This window comes from Schistocerca gregaria, chromosome 8, assembly GCF_023897955.1.
Source record: "Schistocerca gregaria isolate iqSchGreg1 chromosome 8, iqSchGreg1.2, whole genome shotgun sequence".
NCBI lineage: Eukaryota > Metazoa > Arthropoda > Insecta > Orthoptera > Acrididae > Schistocerca > Schistocerca gregaria.
The window spans coordinates 495,922,315-495,940,102 of record NC_064927.1 but is presented as its reverse complement, the minus strand read 5'-3'; the positions used below and the strand labels follow the sequence as shown (position 1 = coordinate 495,940,102).

Below are 17,788 nucleotides of genomic sequence, written 5' to 3'. Positions count from 1 at the left end.
AGCACCCTGTTTTTACAAAACATTTATGCCACTCATATATTGTAGGCCTGCTAGGAGGACCTTCAGCGTACTTGGTACGGAAATTACGCTGAACTGTTGTCGCCGACTTCGATTCGTCAAACCAGAACACACGGCTAGCACGTTAGTCCAGTGAAGGCAGCCATCTTTAACGCAACTGCCACTAGCGCTCCTTACGGTGCGTTTCGGCACTAGCGAACTACGCGGGGAAAAACTTGATGTATTTCCCTACAAATTGACAATAGAATCACCTCTGTAGATACTATGAATTAATGTATATGAATTTTCAAAGCTGTAAAGTCATTTTTGAAAGACCCCTTATTACATAAAATAAATAAGAGATCACGCACTATCTGTGCTAACATTATGGCGGAATGGAAAAATTGCGATTCTCTAGGGTCAGCTTAATGTAACAGTAGCTTTGGTTCTCTGTTGGTGGATTGCAGAAGGAACCCACTAATATTTACATTCTGCGTCAGATTGCCAGATGATGAGCAAGCTCAGACCATTCAGCCAGTGACCTGAGGAGGGGAACTTCCCATTAGCCTAGGGTCAGACTAACGACGACTTCCCAGGGGCGCACTGAACTCTGGATTGTGCAACTTCCTATTACCGGGTTACGTTAGCAATGAAAACATTCGATTCTACAAACTCTGACAAGGTAGACGCAACTTCAAAACATCTTCACACACATGTTCATGCAGACACACACATGCAAGGAAAAATAGGTTCAAAGTGGGCTGTATACGGATAAACAAACAACCAGCTAGGTCTTACCTTCTCTGGACGCTGTGTGTGGCAGTGCGAAAATGACAGACAACCAGACACTGTACTCGTGTTAAGATGCAGAGCGCTCCTATCACTTACAGAACATATCCATCTGATCATTTTAACACCAGTCCCAAAACATTCTCCCATATAAATCCTCATCACATCATTTTCAAATTCCAATGAACACACTTTCTTTTTCATCGCTAGTTCCTTATTCCACAGTCGAATACCACCACCGACTGGTCCATCAGTCACGATGGTCACTTTCTCCGACCCTAGAATTTCCTGGACCTTTAACCATTAAAATTTCGTGTACAGATATGTGAAATATACATAGAGAAGAAAATATATTCGCAGCGGAATCTTCGCGAGCTACATAGAACGCCAAAAGAGAGTGAACATAAGGCTAGGTGCACTGCACGTCTCAACAAAGTTATCAGCTTTACTATCATGCATATACATTTTTATTGTTGGCGTTTTTCTTACACCTAAGAGCCAGCTTAATTAATCTTAAATAGACTTTACAGGTGTTGAAGGTTCATTGTTATGTGTGTTCCTTTGTGTGCATGCACATACATACATGTGCAAGCGTGTGGGCACACACAGACGCAGGCGCACACGGTAGGCAGTACATACATAATTACCGATAGGCTAATACAGGATATCTATTGTAAAATAAAATATTGTAGAACACTTTTGTACAGACCACTGTCTGATATACTGGTCCTAGATGCGGATAGTTGAGGCAACAGTGAATCTGTGCATCGTGCTGAACAGTCTGTGGTCCTATGTTGCTAACAAAGCTGTCACGGAGGTTGGCAGTGGAAGAGCAAGTGTGACATTTTGTATAAGGATTGTAGTACTCCTGCTTCCATGTACGCTGGGGGCACCCAAGTAAAAGATAATCTGCATCATCATCATCTTCTTTTTCTCGACAAGAGCAGAAAGGACTCTACAATGTGCAACCTTAGAAGATGTTTATGGAAAAAGCTGTGGTTAAATTTGGGTTTCGCTGTCAGAGAGGGGAAGTACGTAGATACCGAATGTGGTGCATACAAATGCAAAGAAGCATTAGGCCTTTATAATTTTGTCTGGATTCATTGTCCCGAAAATAAAATAAGAATTGGTTTCATCTAGTGGGTCGACCATGATCAACACACTTCACATGTGGAGTACGTCATCCTCTTTGCTCTGTCACTCATTAAAAAAAAAAACACAACACTTCATGCACTAGACTTTCAATTTTTGTCTGGAATATATTACCCCATAAATAAATTAAAAATTCGTATTCGGTAGGACGACGGTTCAAACCCACGTCTGGCGTTCTGCGGTTTCCCTAAATCGTTTCAGGCAAATTCCTCTGAAAGGGCACAGCTGATTTCCTTACCTAATCCGTTGGGACCAATGACCTCGCTGTTTGGTCCGCTCCCCTCAGACGAACCAACCAACATTAGAAACAGTCGTCCCTCAACCCCCAGCTGTAGACAAGGTTTTTGGAAGGTCTCCCTCGGTTAAAAAGCGAATGTCATAACTGGATATTCCCTTCCAAATATCCCAATGGCGACTGTCCCACTCTCACTACCTTTTCGTATATCCAGAGTCCACTAGGAGTCATTACACCGAAAGACTGCTCTCCCTAGAGAATGAAAAAAATAATTGGCCAGTTCTGACAAAGGTGTTAGAGAAACCTGATTTCGTTATATGGTAAATTTCGGAGTTGGCAATTCCCTTCCAAATATTTCATGCTGGAAACCCCTCTGCCCCATTATTGGATACCTGTGATTTGGTTCAGAGGAATAGAGCTCTCCAACGAGCTGGAAGTGGAAATTATGACAACAGAAACACTGAGACTTCGGCGTGAGGTTCAATGTGTTAATCAAAATGTTGAAAACTACTGTGTTATTTTGGTGAGATTAATGTACGGTAGCGTTACTCGAGCTCTTTACTTTTTCAGATTTTGACTTCATCCAGTTCGGCGCGCTTTCATCCCGCGAGGAGTTCATGATACTGTTCCACGTCGGGACGATATTCTGCCACAAGCTGATGGACGACGAGGGCGTCCAGAAGCTGATCAACATGCAAGAGAACAAGTTCGACCTGCTGATAATCGAGGCGTTCTTCCACGACTGCCTGATGGCGCTGGCGCACAAGTTCAAAACGCCTGTGGTGGCGGCGAGCGCCCTCGGGGGCGGCGCGTCCTGGGTGAACGACATGGTGGGCAACCCTTACCCTCTCTCCTACTTCCCCGAGAAGACGTTCCCCTACACCAGCCGCATGGACTTCCTGGAACGCGCCCACAACGCCTTCAGCTCGCTGACGTTGAGGCTGCACCGTCAGTACGTTTACCTCCCGGCTCTGGACGAGATCGTCCGGAAGCACTTCAGAGACCCGAGCATGCCGCCACTGGCTGACCTGGAGCGCAACACGTCCCTCTTGCTCCTCAACTCGCACTTCAGCTTCGACTACCCGCGGCCGCTCGTCCCGAACGCTGTGGAAGTGGCGGGGATGCACATCAAACCGCCCAAGAAGCTTCCACAGGTACGCAACATGTAGTATACGCCAAATACCAAAATAGGGGGAGGTGAAATAGAAACTGTTTAACAAGGGTACTTACAAAAATCATTGTCTAATTTTCTAGAACTTCACATTGTCTCATTTCTTCACAAACTTGCCGATGACCTCCAGGGAAACACTGTTCGACATTGTTAGTATGTATCGCTGCACCGCCTTCATGGTTTCATAGTGATCTATCAATCTCACATCATGCAGCTGTCGTTTCAAAGGTCCAAACAAGTGAGATTCTAAGATAGGATAATTTTCTGACTGTAAATAACTGTTTTAATTGCAAAGTGACCAGTTCCAGCCAATGGAGCCCCCCTTCAGATCTGTCAAACAAGAGAATAAATACAACTGGGTTCCGGTCCTATGTTTGCAAATCTTATTTTTTTTTAAATATCCATTTAGGCCCTACAGTACAAAACTTGTACGTCATAGTTACAGAGTAACCTGTGCTAATGAAACGATCAGTTTACTGTAATGTATAAAAACAACACTTGCACACTGTCACTATATATCAAAATCGTAAAAGAAATTTGATTTATTTGCAAAGACCTGTGGTGTTAAAGATACCCTTTATCCACACTAACGGATTTAAAATACTATGCCAAAATAATCCAGGTACAAAACGTTCCTAAGGTTCATGCACGGATGGTTATAATCAAACTTTTGCTACGTAGTCAGTACAGGAGGAAAACTTATTATCGTAGGTGCACCCAACTTTATAGGAATGATATTCACACTGTACACCGCAGGAGTTGCGCTGTTAGTAGTGAAATGACTTGGGTGCCGGTACTGATACGACAATGTAGGATTGAACCAAAAGCAGCTGTGTGCGTCACAGAACACCATAATATCAGAACTGCCAGGCACATGTTACAGTGGAGACAGGAGTGCTCCAAACGGCCTGGCAGTGAACTTCGAATTCGGTAGTCAGTACAATGAGACGCGATAATCTGTATTCTTGCTTTGCAAAATAAGAGTTCTAGATGATGATTTGCAATTTATGCGTGGGTCTGGTGCTAAAGTGTATTTATTTGCAAAACTGAATTTCGACAGTTCCTGTTATGATCTTGTGTGTATTGCACTTTTGGAATTGCTTAGTAAATTCGTCGCTTGTATTCTGCTTAAATTTTGCTCTCATCCATAATATTGGGTGGGGTAAATGATACCATATTTGTTTTTGTTTCATATGAAACTGAAGCTGGTTTCGTCGCATGGTATTCTGTGTGGAACTGGCATCTATTTGTCATTGCTTACGAGTCTGTATGTGAAGTACGCTATTGAAATTCATTCTAAGTATATTGCTCATATTCTAAGTTATTTTTGTTCGCATCTGTTTTTCACACTTTCGCATTTCATGTAGGCCACCAAAATTTACGTTGACATCTGCTAAAATGAGCTCTTTGTAAAACCTACTAACGTGTGAAAACATTTACGCAACGTTTATGTAACGACTGTCACATTTTTAGCATTTGCAGTGAAGGATGCTCTTCTCGCTAAGACTACGAAGTAAACGCATTGGCAAGAAGCAACACCGTTGTAAACCGAATTACATACTCATTCCGTGACAAAATTGTTCAAATGGCACTGAGCACTATGGTACTTAACATCTATGGTCATCAGTCCCCTAGAACTTAGAACTACTTAAACCTAACTAATCTAAGGACAACACACAACACCCAGTCATCACGAGGCAGAGAAAATCCCTGACCCCGTGACAAAATGTAATAAAGTTAAATAGCAATTCCGTCAAAAGCTGCTAACGCGCAGTTCTCTGCTAAATGTGAGAAGAAACAGAAAAAGGACACAAACAATAAACGCAACGTACTTACAATGCATTTAAATCAATCAGTTCATCAGATTCGCAAGAAATAAAAAATACCGGTACTCGCAACCAATAACAAAAGCACGTCGACAGAACAAAATGCAATGAAAGCAGCTTCTGATTTTTATATGAAACGGAAACAAATATTAAATAATTTTCCCCAAGCAATACCAGTATTTTTGCCAAAGAAGGAATAAAATTTTCCAGAACTGATGTATCTGTGTACTCTGCAGAACTAGATGGGGAGTTCAGTCGTGTAAAATTAATGAATGAAAATATAGTAGTGGGTAGGCTGTACAGATCGCCAGATGGTGATGTACATTTGTTTATTGACAAATGTGAATTAATAGTTAAATAGATATTGAATAAGACAAGAATTGCTATCTGTGGTGATTTCAACATAGGAATGGCATACACACACAGACAAGTCACCAGGACCTCCTTGAATATGCTAAGAACATTAGACCTGTACTGTTCAAATAACCGCGCCACACGTAATAAAGCCTGCACAGACAGTATTGTTGTGTATTTCCACAGGGAAGATTTTACTGACAGACTTGCAGGAAGTGGACTTGCTGATCATGATCCATTACTCCTTACACCCTGTAAGAGGCAACCAGTTGAAATTGAAGAAAGGAAGAGTACATAAGTATGTTGTTGACAGATTAGGAAGTGCAGATTGGGACTTTATCTATAAATTGTTAATATGGGAAAAGGGAAGCTGAAATTACGTTTGTATCTTATTTAAAAAAGTACCCAGACTAGCGGTATTCTTGCTCACAAGTAAAAAAAAAAAGATATCCAAGTGAAATGAAAAAGGAAGCACTGAATTGGTTTATGGAAGAGCTGGCAGAAATTAGAGGAAACATGCATATACTGTACCAGATGCATAAGCAAGCTGCTACCCAAGGGGCACAACAGAGTGTGAACATCCATACGTAGTACACTGGACGACGATAGTTCAATCCCGTCTCCAGCCATCCTGATCTAGGTTTTCCGTGATTTCCCTAAATCGTTTCAGGCAAACATCGGGATGCTTCCTTTGAAAGGGCACTGCCGGTTTCCTTCCCCATCTTTCCCTAAACCGAGCTTGTGCTCCATCTCTAATGACCTCGTTGTCGACGGGACGTTTAACAACACTAACCTAACCTAACATCCATAGGTCATATCTGAAATGCAAAAAAATTCTACAAGGCTAAACTACTTCTACAAAAAACCGAGCAGTGGAAAATTAGATAGAAAGTGTTCCCAATAAAAGTGCAAGGCAGCATAGCAAATAATAAAACAAGAGAATACACCAAAATGCACAGAAACAGCTCTACTTGAACTCGAGGAATTAAACCAGTACTTTCTAAACTCAGTTAAGGAAATAAGTAACAGTATTAAAGCAACGAATTCATCTGCAATGGATCTTGTTGGGGCACCACTGCTTGTTTACCTGGTATTTCAAGGAGGGCTGTCACACCTGCTGATATTATAAAACCTGTATCCAGATTTTCAGATTTTAAAAGAATGGACTGTTATTGGTTACCGAAAAACATCATTAAAATAGCAATGCATTCAATCACCAAACCATAAGCTTTTATTTTCAATAAATGTGTGGGATTTTGAGTTTTACTGGATGCATCTAAGGTATCAAAAGTTGTCCAGTTTTTTTAAAAAAGGGAACAAACATATTCCCCAAAGCTGCAGACCAGCCTCCATTGTTCCAATATTCTCAAAGATATTTAATGCACTGATACACACACACATAAGGAGCTTATTTGAAAAACACATATCCTACGTAGCAATCAGTTTGGTTTCCACAAGGCGAAAAATAAAACAGGGGCCATCATGGAAATCATTGACCACACCTTAACAGGTTTTGCAAACAATAACATGGTATCACTGGTATTATGTTACGTAAGCAAAGCTTTCAATCACATTCCTGTTGACATAATACTGAGGAAACTAGAGTTTTATGAGATGAGAGGGGGCACTTTAGCTGTAATAAGTTCTTATTTAAGCAACAGAAAACAATTTGTGTCTGTCAGAAATGTTAATTCTTTCACAATGGAAATAAGCACAGGTGTACCACAAGGGTCTATCCTTGGACCCTTGGGCTTCATTGTAGCTATTAATGATTTACCTACTAAAATAGCCCACCCTGTCGTATGGTATGCTGACAATGCAACACTACTTACCACACATCAGAACATTTCAGATCTGAATAGCATAACAAAAGAAAAACTTGAGAAGGCCTTGGACTGGTTTGCAACCAATAAGCTTCTGTGCAATCTGGATAAAACTTTTAACGATAATATCAAATGAAGAGACAATAAGTCAGTAAAACTCATAGGTATTTACATTGACTCAAAACTCTATTGGGAGGAATGTGCCAATTACATTTGTGAAAAAATATCCTGGGGGGCATACCTTATCTTGTAACTAAGGGAGGTAGTGAGCTTGGAGTACATTAGGGTGACATACTTTGGGCTATTCCACTCACATACTTCATGTGGTCAGATTATATGGGGGCATTCCCCTCACATTAAGAACATCTTGAAATTACAAAAAAATAATCTTATGCATCATATGTAAAATAGGTCATAGGGAGCACTGTCCTCCTCTTTTTCCAGACTCAGAATACTCAAAATTGTAAATTTATACATTTATGTGTCTGTACTCTATATTAAAAATACTATTTCAGAATTTATTGCTAGAGGGGGAAATACATGAACACAACACCAGAGCTAAGGGTAATGTAGACATACTAAGCCACAATTAGCAAAAACAGGGAATTCCCACAAAGTAAACCCACTCAAAAAGTTCAATAAACTGCCAATTCATGTTTAGTCTATGGATAATTTTTTTTAAATAAGTGGTACAGCTGGCTGTTGGATAATTCATTTTATGACATTAAAGAATTTGTTTGAGATGCCTGAGGAGGATATTAGCATTTAAAAGTTTTCTGTTAAACATACTATTGTGTGCTGTGGTTAGTCATGTGTAATTATATAGTCTCTACAATACTTTAAGTACAGGGTATACTACACTACACATAGAATCAGAATTTTTATTATCCCATAACATACAAAGTCAAATCACAGATCTGATGTACTGGGGACTCGTCAACATTACATTTACATTACAATTTGTACATACAGTATTAGAAAAACAATGTATCAACACTCCAGTTTACATATATTACAAAGTAATATATAACAACAGCATTTATGCAGTGAACATATTTTTACAATCATTAATTTGATACACAACTGTTAAGTTTAATTTACAGGTGATGTTTCCTTGCTCAGACTTCCACATCATCATTCATAAATTCTTCTACAGAATAACATTTCTCCACTAATAACTTGTGCAGCTTTGGTTTCAGTTGCCCTAGCTCCATGCTGTTTATATGTTTCTTTTTAGCATGTTGTAGATTTTCGTGCCCATATATTCAGGGGTTTGTGCATATAACTTTAACCTGTGAGTAGGTAGCATGAGGTTTGTCTTATTTCTAGTGCTGTATTGATGACTAAAATTGTTGTCTGTGAATGATGTAGGTTTATTGTATACAAAATAATCAGTTCATAAATGTACAAACAAGGGGCACTTAATATTTTTAGATTTCTTAACAGTGAACGACAAGATTCTTTTGGTCTTGTGTTACACATATTTCAAATAATTGATTTTTGTAATTTTAATATTCTAGTGATTTTGCTTTATTACCCCAAAAGATAATGCCGTACCTTATAACAGCTTCAAAATAGCTGTGATAAACTACTTTTCTCTTCTCCATGCTAGCTGAATATGACAAAATCTTCATAGCAAAGGTCAGTCTGTTTAACTTATTTGCTAAGCATTCTATACGCGAAGACCAGGATAAATTTTGGTCCAAATGTATCCCTATAAATTTGACACAATCTGATCCTATCAGTTCAGTTTCTGCAGGTAATATGAATTTCATTTATCTTAGAGTTTGCAGTTTTAAACTGCAGTAAATGTGTTTTTCCAATATTCAATTTTAACCCATTTAGTGCAAACCAGTTTTCTAAACTGTCTAGTAGATTTGTGACAGTTGAGGGAATTTGTTCTGAGAGTAGTGCTTTCAGTGAGGCAGACATATCATCAGTAAATAAAATTGAGTGTGAATTTATGTTTATTGGCAAGTCATTTATGTAAAGTAAGAATAAAATTGGACCTAGAATTGAGCCTCATGGAATGCTTTGTGAAATAATCAGCCATTCAGAGTAGAAATTTCCCTTGCTTGATGTTATAACTACTCTTTGTTTTCTCTGTGTGAGGTATGACCTGAAACACTCTAAAACACAACCTCCAAATCCATATTATTCCCTTTTATACAGGAGCAATTGATGGTTTACACAATTCATCTTTCCCTCTCCTTCCCTCTTTCCTGAAGAAGCAACCGTTGGTTGCGAAAGCCTGAATTTTGTGTGTATGTTTGTGTTTGTTTGTGTGTCTATCAACCTGCCAGTGCTTTTGTTTGGTGAGTCACATCATCTTTGTTTTTAGATATATTATCTGACAGTATGTTTGATTTTTCTATAAATTTTTTGATTTGCATTACTACCACTTTCCCAAATATTTTTGAGATAATTGGGAGAATAGATTGGGATGTAGTTCCCCATATCTTCTGTTGAGCCTTTTTTGAACAGAGATTTTACCTCTGCATGCTTCAGGGCATCTGGAAAGTGGCCTTCTTTGAGTGATTTATTGATTATTGAGCAAAGGGGGTGAGCTGTTATCCTGGTAGCTCATTAAACTACTTTAGTAGATATTCCATCACACACTGTGGAATTTGTTTTTGAGCTGTAATATAGTGTTCTCTACATCTTTGGCTGAATTTTTTTTTAAATTTGTTAAAGCATTCTTCAGCCTTCTGGCCTAATTTTACTTTTTTGGTATAACCATCTATATCTGCAACTGATTTTGCTACATTTATAAAAAAAAATTGTTAAGAGATTCTGAAATCAGAGCAGGATTTGTTGTAGTTTTACTTCCCACCTTAATCTTGGAGATAACTTCGCTGTTAGTTCTCATTCCCACTTCTGATTTTACGACAGACCAAACTGCCTTTGATTTGTTTTCATGAGGCAAGGTGTGTTTATTATTTACCATTTCTTTCTTTTGTATTCTATTATAGCGTAGCTTATTGCATTAACTTTTAGAAACTCTCCTGGTGTAATTTGGTACACTGCTATGCTTAAAATGTATACTATAAAGTCCTGACATTATTTTATTATTATGTATGTATTCCTACATATTGGTAAAATTATCTATGGTGAATAAAATTCCTGATGCAAGCAGAACACAATCAAAATACGAGCAACACATTTTTAATGCAGTTCAAAGAGCGCACTAGACATAACCCATAATCAGAAGCAAAATGTGATGAAACCAACTTCAGTTGAAGACTAAAAAAAATCAGACAATAAAAATGCAAGATAATGGACTGATAAACTTATAGTGCTCCATGTGGCATGGCAGCGAATCAAGGTCTTGTTACTGGAAGTCCTAAAAGTTTCACAGCCGTTGTGTGCCTTACACTTAGTCAGCAAGGATCTGGATAATGTGAGCAGTACTTTACTCATAGAGCTGTTTTGATAAATCAGCAGCAATAGTGCTGCTGCTCTTTTAGAGTATCAAAACAGCAAAGGAATACAGAGGCGATCATTCCACACAGCAATTGAAGAAAAAGATTCAGAAAGTGGGCCCTAGACGATCAATAATACTGCACCTATATCTCTAACGTCGATCAGTTGTAGAATTTTGGAACACGTATTATGTTCGAGTATAATGTCTTTTCTGGAGACTAGAAATCTACTCTGTAGGAATCAGCATGGGTTTCGAAAAAGACGATCGTGTGAAACCCAGCTCGCGCTATTCGTCCACGAGACTCAGAGGGCCTTAGACACGGGTTCACAGGTAGATGCCGTGTTTCTTGACTTCCGCAAGGCGTTTGACACAGTTCCCCATAGTCGTTTAATGAACAAAGTAAGAGCATACGGACTATCAGATCAATTGTGTGATTGGATTGAGGAGTTCCTAGATAACAGAACGCAGCACGTCATTCTCAATGGAGAGAAGTCTTCCGAAGTAAGAGTGATTTCAGGAGTGCCGCAGGGGAGTGTCATAGGACCGTTGCTATTCACAATATACATAAATGACCTGGTGGATGACATCGGAAGTTCACTGAGGCTTTTTGCAGATGATGCTGTGGTGTATCGAGAGGTTGCAACAATGGAAAATTGTACTGAAATGCAGGAGGATCTGCAGCGAATTGACGCATGGTGCACGGAATGGCAATTGAATCTCAATGTAGCGAAGTGTAATGTGATGCGAATACATAGAAAGATAGGTCCCTTATCATTTAGCTACAAAATAGCAGGTCAGCAACTGGAAGCAGTTAATTCCATAAATTATCTGGGAGTACGCATTAGGAGTGATTTAAAATGGAATGATCATATAAAGTTGATCGTCGGTAAAGCAGATGCCAGACTGAGATTCATTGGAAGAATCCTAAGGAAATGCAATCCGACAACAAAGGAAGTAGGTTACAGTACGCTTGTTCGCCCAATGCTTGAATACTGCTCAGCAGTGTGGGATCCGCACCAGGTAGGGTTGATAGAAGAGATAGAGAAGATCCAACGGAGAGCAGCGCGCTTCGTTACAGGATCATTTAGTAATTGCGAAAGCGTTACGGAGATGATAGATAAAATCCAGTGGAAGACTCTGCAGGAGAGACGCTCAGTAGCTCGGTACGGGCTTTTGTTGAAGTTTCGAGAACATACCTTCACCGAAGAGTCAAGCAGTATATTGCTCCCTCCTACGTATATCTCGCGAAGAGACCATGAGGATAAAATCAGAGAGATTAGAGCCCACACAGAAGCATACCGACAATCCTTCTTTCCACGTACAATACGAGACTGGAATAGAAGGGAGAACCGATAGAGGTACTCAGGGTACCCTCCGCCACACACCGTCAGGTGGCTTGCGGAGTACGGATGTAGATGTAGATGTAGACAATAATATTGGGCTTTGGAATGTTGTTGCAAAGGGCTGCTACTGTGATAATTGCTCAACATTGCCGCAACAAAAAGAAAGGTGGATGAAAAACTGGATAAAGAAGTGTCAAAGATCACTCTGAAAATTTGTTGGGAGGATTAACGTTGAACGAAAAAAAGTTTATCATATCTTTTTATACATTGAAGGTCCAATATCTTACATTGGCACTTGGCCACCTCTCCTCCCTTTGAATACAGAGTACAATGCTTTTATCCATTGCAAAATTCTTATACAGTTCTAGAAGTGATTTCTCATGATTCTGCTAAACCACTGATTCAGCCAAATGTAGTAAGCACTACCTGAATGACTGCAGTGAGACTGCCTTTTGCAAATGCTGAACAATCACTTGTTGTTTACAGTATCAGTGTAATGTAAGTGTAACAAATGCTGTGTGTATAACCTTCAGTTCTCAGGGGTATAATTTTGTTTGTCATCTATATAATTTAATTCTTGTGGCATGATGCATCTCAACTCATTTACATCAAAAATGGAAATGTTAGTCATGCCCCCTCCCTATCACTCACCTGGATAAATTTCTGAAGATGTCTGAATCCACATGATTTAAAAAACAAAAAGGGAGAGAGAGAGAGAGAGAGAGAGAGAGAGAGAGAGAGAGAGAGAGAGAGAGAGAGAGAGAGAGAGACATTAATTGTATTAAGTCAGTTTATCTACAGTGTAGTGCCAAAGAAACTGGTATAGACATCTTTATTCAAATACAGAAATGAAAACAAGCAGAATACAGTGCTGCAGTCGGCAATGACTATATAAGACAGTTGTTAGGTCACTTACTGCTGCTATAATGGAAGGTTATCAAGATTTAAGTGACTTTAAATGTGGTTTTATAGTCGGCTAATGAATGATGGGATACACCATCTCCAAGGTAGTGATGAAGTGGGGATTTTCCCGTATGACCATATCATGAGTGTACGATGAAGATCAGGAATCCGGTGAAACATCAAATCTCCATCACTGTGGCCGGAAAAAAATGCAGCAAGAACAGGACCAACGACAAATGAAGAGAATCATTCATCGTGACAGAAGTACAATCGTTCTGAAAATTGCTGCAGACATCATTGGTGGGCCATCAACAAGTGTCAGCATGCAAACCATTCAACCAAACATAATTGATATGGGCTTTCAGAGTCAAAGCCCCACTCATGTACCCTTGATGATTGTACAACACAAAGCTTTACACCTCACCTGGACCAGCAAACACTGACATTGGACTGTTGGCGACTGGAATCATGTTGCCTGGTCAGAGGTGTCTCATTTCAAACTGTATCAAGTGGATGGACATGTACGGGTACGGAGACACTCTTGAATCCATGTATCTGGCATGTCAGCAGGGGACTGTTCAAGCTGTTGGAGGGTCTGTAATGGTGTGGGGTGTGTGGAGTTGAAGTGCTATGTGACTCCTGATACGTTTAGATATGACTTGGATAGGTGACAAGTACATAAACATCTCGTCTGATCAGCTGCAGTCATTCGTGTCCACTGTGCATTCTGATGGACTTGGGCAACTCCAGCAAGACAATGTGACATGCCACACGTTCAGAATTACTACAGAGTGGCTCCAGGAACACAGTTATGACTTTAAACACTTCTGCTGGCCACCAATCTTCCAAGACATGAACATTATTGAGAATATCTGGGATGCCTTGCAACATACTCTTCAGAAGAGATCTTCACCTCCTCGTACTCATATGTGTTTATAAACAGTCCTGGTATCAACTCCCTCCAGCACTACTTCAGACATTAGTCTTGTCCATGTGACATCATGTTTTGGCACTTCTTTGTGCTTGCTGGGGCCCTACATTATATTTGGCAGGTATACCGTTTCTGCTAAAATTCCTCACCACTAGCAATTCTTTTGAAAACTTTAAATTTGCAAGTGCAGTTTGACCTTAATGTATTTGAGACATACTAATGAGAATGTGCCAATCTGTAGCAACCAAGAGACTTGCAAGGACAACGTCAACACTGCCCACAAATGGCAAAATATTTCCGAGCAGTGAAAAATATTTCAAAATTTTTTGTGGTTCTCGGTATTATTGGACAACCTCTCAATCTCACCCACTATAGGTTTAATATTACTGCACTTCAGGCAAAATTGTGAAATATTATTGACTGTTTATGGGGCACTGAAGTTCAAATTAACTGGTGATTAGGGATTTACTCCTGGGAGAGACTGACGGCCAATTGCGCCACAAATTGTTGAAGTTAATGTTAATGAGAATTCTCGACACAATGTGTCATTGTACAATCACTCACTTTTCATGAGGGCCCTGTTGAGTATCAAAAGTTAATTACAACCAGTCTGTATAAAACACTGATGAGGATTTCTTAGCTTTGCAAAATTATGAAAATTAAAAAGAAATTGTCAAGTTTTGAAAGAGTTTGATTGGTGCATAGTGTCTGTAGTATTAAATTATCCCATGTGTGTATACTACCAGATTAAAATATCAGACTGAAGTAATTTATATCTAAAACATTCCAAGGCATTGTATACACAACATTAATGAAGATTTCCTAGCTTTACAAACACATTTTAGATAAAACTTAAGAAACGTTCTTTTATTCTTTGTTGGACTATTGCAGAACAATCTGAGTAAGAGTTCCCTGTACGCCTTTGCAGTTTTTACTCACTCCCTGCATTACCAAACTGACAATTAGTTTTGCTTCAGGATCTCTCATCAAGTGATCCCTTCTTTTAGTGCCGATGTGGCATATGGTATATTTCTCTTCTCCCCAGTTTGGTTCAGTATCTACATAGTAGTTGTGCGATGTACCCATATAATCTCAATAATTCTTCTGTAGCACCATATTTTGAATTATTCTATGCTCTTTTCGTTAGAACTGCTCATCATATGTTTAACTTTTGTACACTAAAAAAAAACCCTTCCTAACAGTTAAATTTATGCTATCTAATAACAAATTCTTCTTTTTCAGAAATGCTTTTCTTGGTATTGCTACTTTGCATTTTACATACTCTCTACTTTGGCCCTTGTCAGTTATTTTGCTGCCCAAATAGCAACCTTCAGTGTCTCATCTCCTAATCTGATTCTCTAATTCAACAACATTCTGTTGTTTGTAATGATTTATGATCTCTTTTCAAGACACTATCTACAGGGTGGTCCATGGGAAGTAACACATTTTAAATAGTTATTTTGAGTCAGCATCTATTTACACCAATATAATATAGATCACTGTTCTACAGGTCACCATTACTGAAAAGTCAAACACAACTTTATTTCTCAAAAAGAACATCACACAAATGGCATGCATTGCTGAAGACATTCACAGAAGTTCCTCATTACATCACCAATCATTTCTTGAGGAATGGCCTCTCTCTCTTCCCAGATTATTTTTATTCACAAGTATTGTGGAACTGCCATTAAAAATGTTCTTGAGGTGACCTCACAGAAAATATGATGGGCTGAAAGATAAGATGATCTCGCGAACCATAGGACACAAACATATCGTGAGAGTAATCAATATGGGAAGAGGCACTTCAGTGTAGTCTCTGAATTATGGGCTGTATAGTCTGCAGACCCATCTCACGGAAACCATACCCCTTTTGGATGGCAATGTTGCAGCAGTTGTGGAATGAAGAAATTGTTAATCATGATCTCATAATGGACACTCAGTGGCCAGCTGTTGTTGTCTTCAAAAAGAATAGATCGGTGATCCAGTAGTACAACAGACTATGACCTTTGGGATACCATGGACGTTTTCATGATTAAACTGCAGCTTTGTGCCAGAGTAATATTGGAAGTTTTGTTTATGCAAATGAAAGTTTGCCTATCAGACATCATAAGGTTTTTTTATTTATGGAATATTCTGTTGGTACATGGAGGAACATTGACGTATTAAAAACTTGAATACCTAGTATTGCTGTTCTGAAATAATATTTATTTATTGGTTCATTATGAATTGGCTTTCAGCTTTCTAGGCCACTCTGATAGCTTTGTACTAAATGGATAGTCAACACATCATCAGAAAGAGTTTATATAGTAGTAAAAAATTATTTTCAAAGATACGTGATATTTTACAGCCGTGTAGTAATACAGAAACAAGCATAATGTAATTCACAATTGAATTGAATTGAATTGAATTTTATTTGATCCTGTAAGATTACATTGTGTACAGTAAATGTACATGTAATATAGGTCATGTCAAAGTATTACCGTTCATTATCACTTACTTTTCTACACCTTTAGCTTACGTTTTTACTTCATTGATAATTAATAACAATATATACAAATTTAATGGCATAAGTATTATGCAACACTGTAAAACTCTTTTTCAATGAGATAGTCTTTAAATTTATTTGGACAGTCATTGTGAAGTACACTATCTTGTAGGTTTTTAGGCAGACTTCATAGTAGTCTGATACCAGAGTACTGGGGTCCTTTTTCTAGCATTGCCAGTCGGTGGGGTATGTTCCGTACTTCATTCTTCCTTCTTGTATTGTGGGTGTGTACACTAGCATTTGTAATCCAGTCCTCACTACCTTTTGCGATGTACATTATTGTTTTGTATATATACAGTGATGAAAAAGTTAAGATACCTAAATTCTTGAAACAGTTTCTGCACATTTCAGAACAAATAAATTTTAAATTACTTTATACTTAAAGGTTAAAAGTACGTGAATGTTTAAGCAAGAAACAACACAGTATAAGTGAGTGATGGCACAGAACACTATGTTATGTGAGCAAACTGGTGAATGTGATTAACAGGCTGAAAAGGGTAAAGGGGGCAGAGGGGGGGAAAAGAGTCTCTAATTTACTAGATGGGCTGAGCAAGAAAGGAGTTCGTGATTGAAGACGAATGAGTCTGCCTTTGCTGAACACTCTAAATGAAAGAAATTCATGTGATAAAAGTATTAAATGTGAAGTCACCCTCATACATTAACTGAAGGCAGCAAACTGACAGTAATCAAATTCTAGCTATTAATAAATACCAACCAAAGAATCGTACCTGGTCCTTAATGACCAAACACAGTTTCATTGTTCACCCTTACTGAAGTAGCAGCGGGTATCTAATATTTTTGTCGCCATTAGGTAATATGCTTGTTACAACTGTACCACACCCACATCATTCCACACTAGTGCTTTCTCCCCTCTGTCCCTCCCCTCTTCCCCATTTCTCATTCTTTTAATTTTTTCCCTAGTCTATTTACCCCAATCACCAGGTAGTCCATATAATACAATAGTCTGCACTGTTACCCAATTACACAATGTTTTTGCTTATACATTCATGTACTTTTAACCTTGAATATAAAGCAATATAAAATTTATTTGTACAGAGCTTCTTTGTGAATTATGTCCTGCTTGTATTTTCATATTGATATATAGTCATAAAATGTCACATACCACTGAAAAAAAGATTTTTAGACAGCTGTGAACTCTCACTGATGATGTGTGGACTATCTGGTTAGTACTAAGTTATCTGACAATGACCTAGAAAGTAGATAGCTTTAAATAAATGTTGATGTGGAACATCAATACTGGCTATTCAAGTTTTTAATATCACATGATTTGTCAG

General features: G+C 38.6%; 1 protein-coding gene across 1 annotated transcript in view; it reads left to right on the top strand.

Annotated features, from left to right (window-relative positions):
- The window catches only part of LOC126284452 (UDP-glucosyltransferase 2-like), a 126,365-nt gene that overhangs the window by 97,340 nt on the left and 11,237 nt on the right, over positions 1–17,788 (top strand). Inside the window, exon 3 of the mRNA XM_049983372.1 lies at positions 2,744–3,327. Coding sequence (XP_049839329.1) covers positions 2,744–3,327 — 584 coding nt within the window. The remainder of the gene's footprint in view (positions 1–2,743; positions 3,328–17,788) is intronic.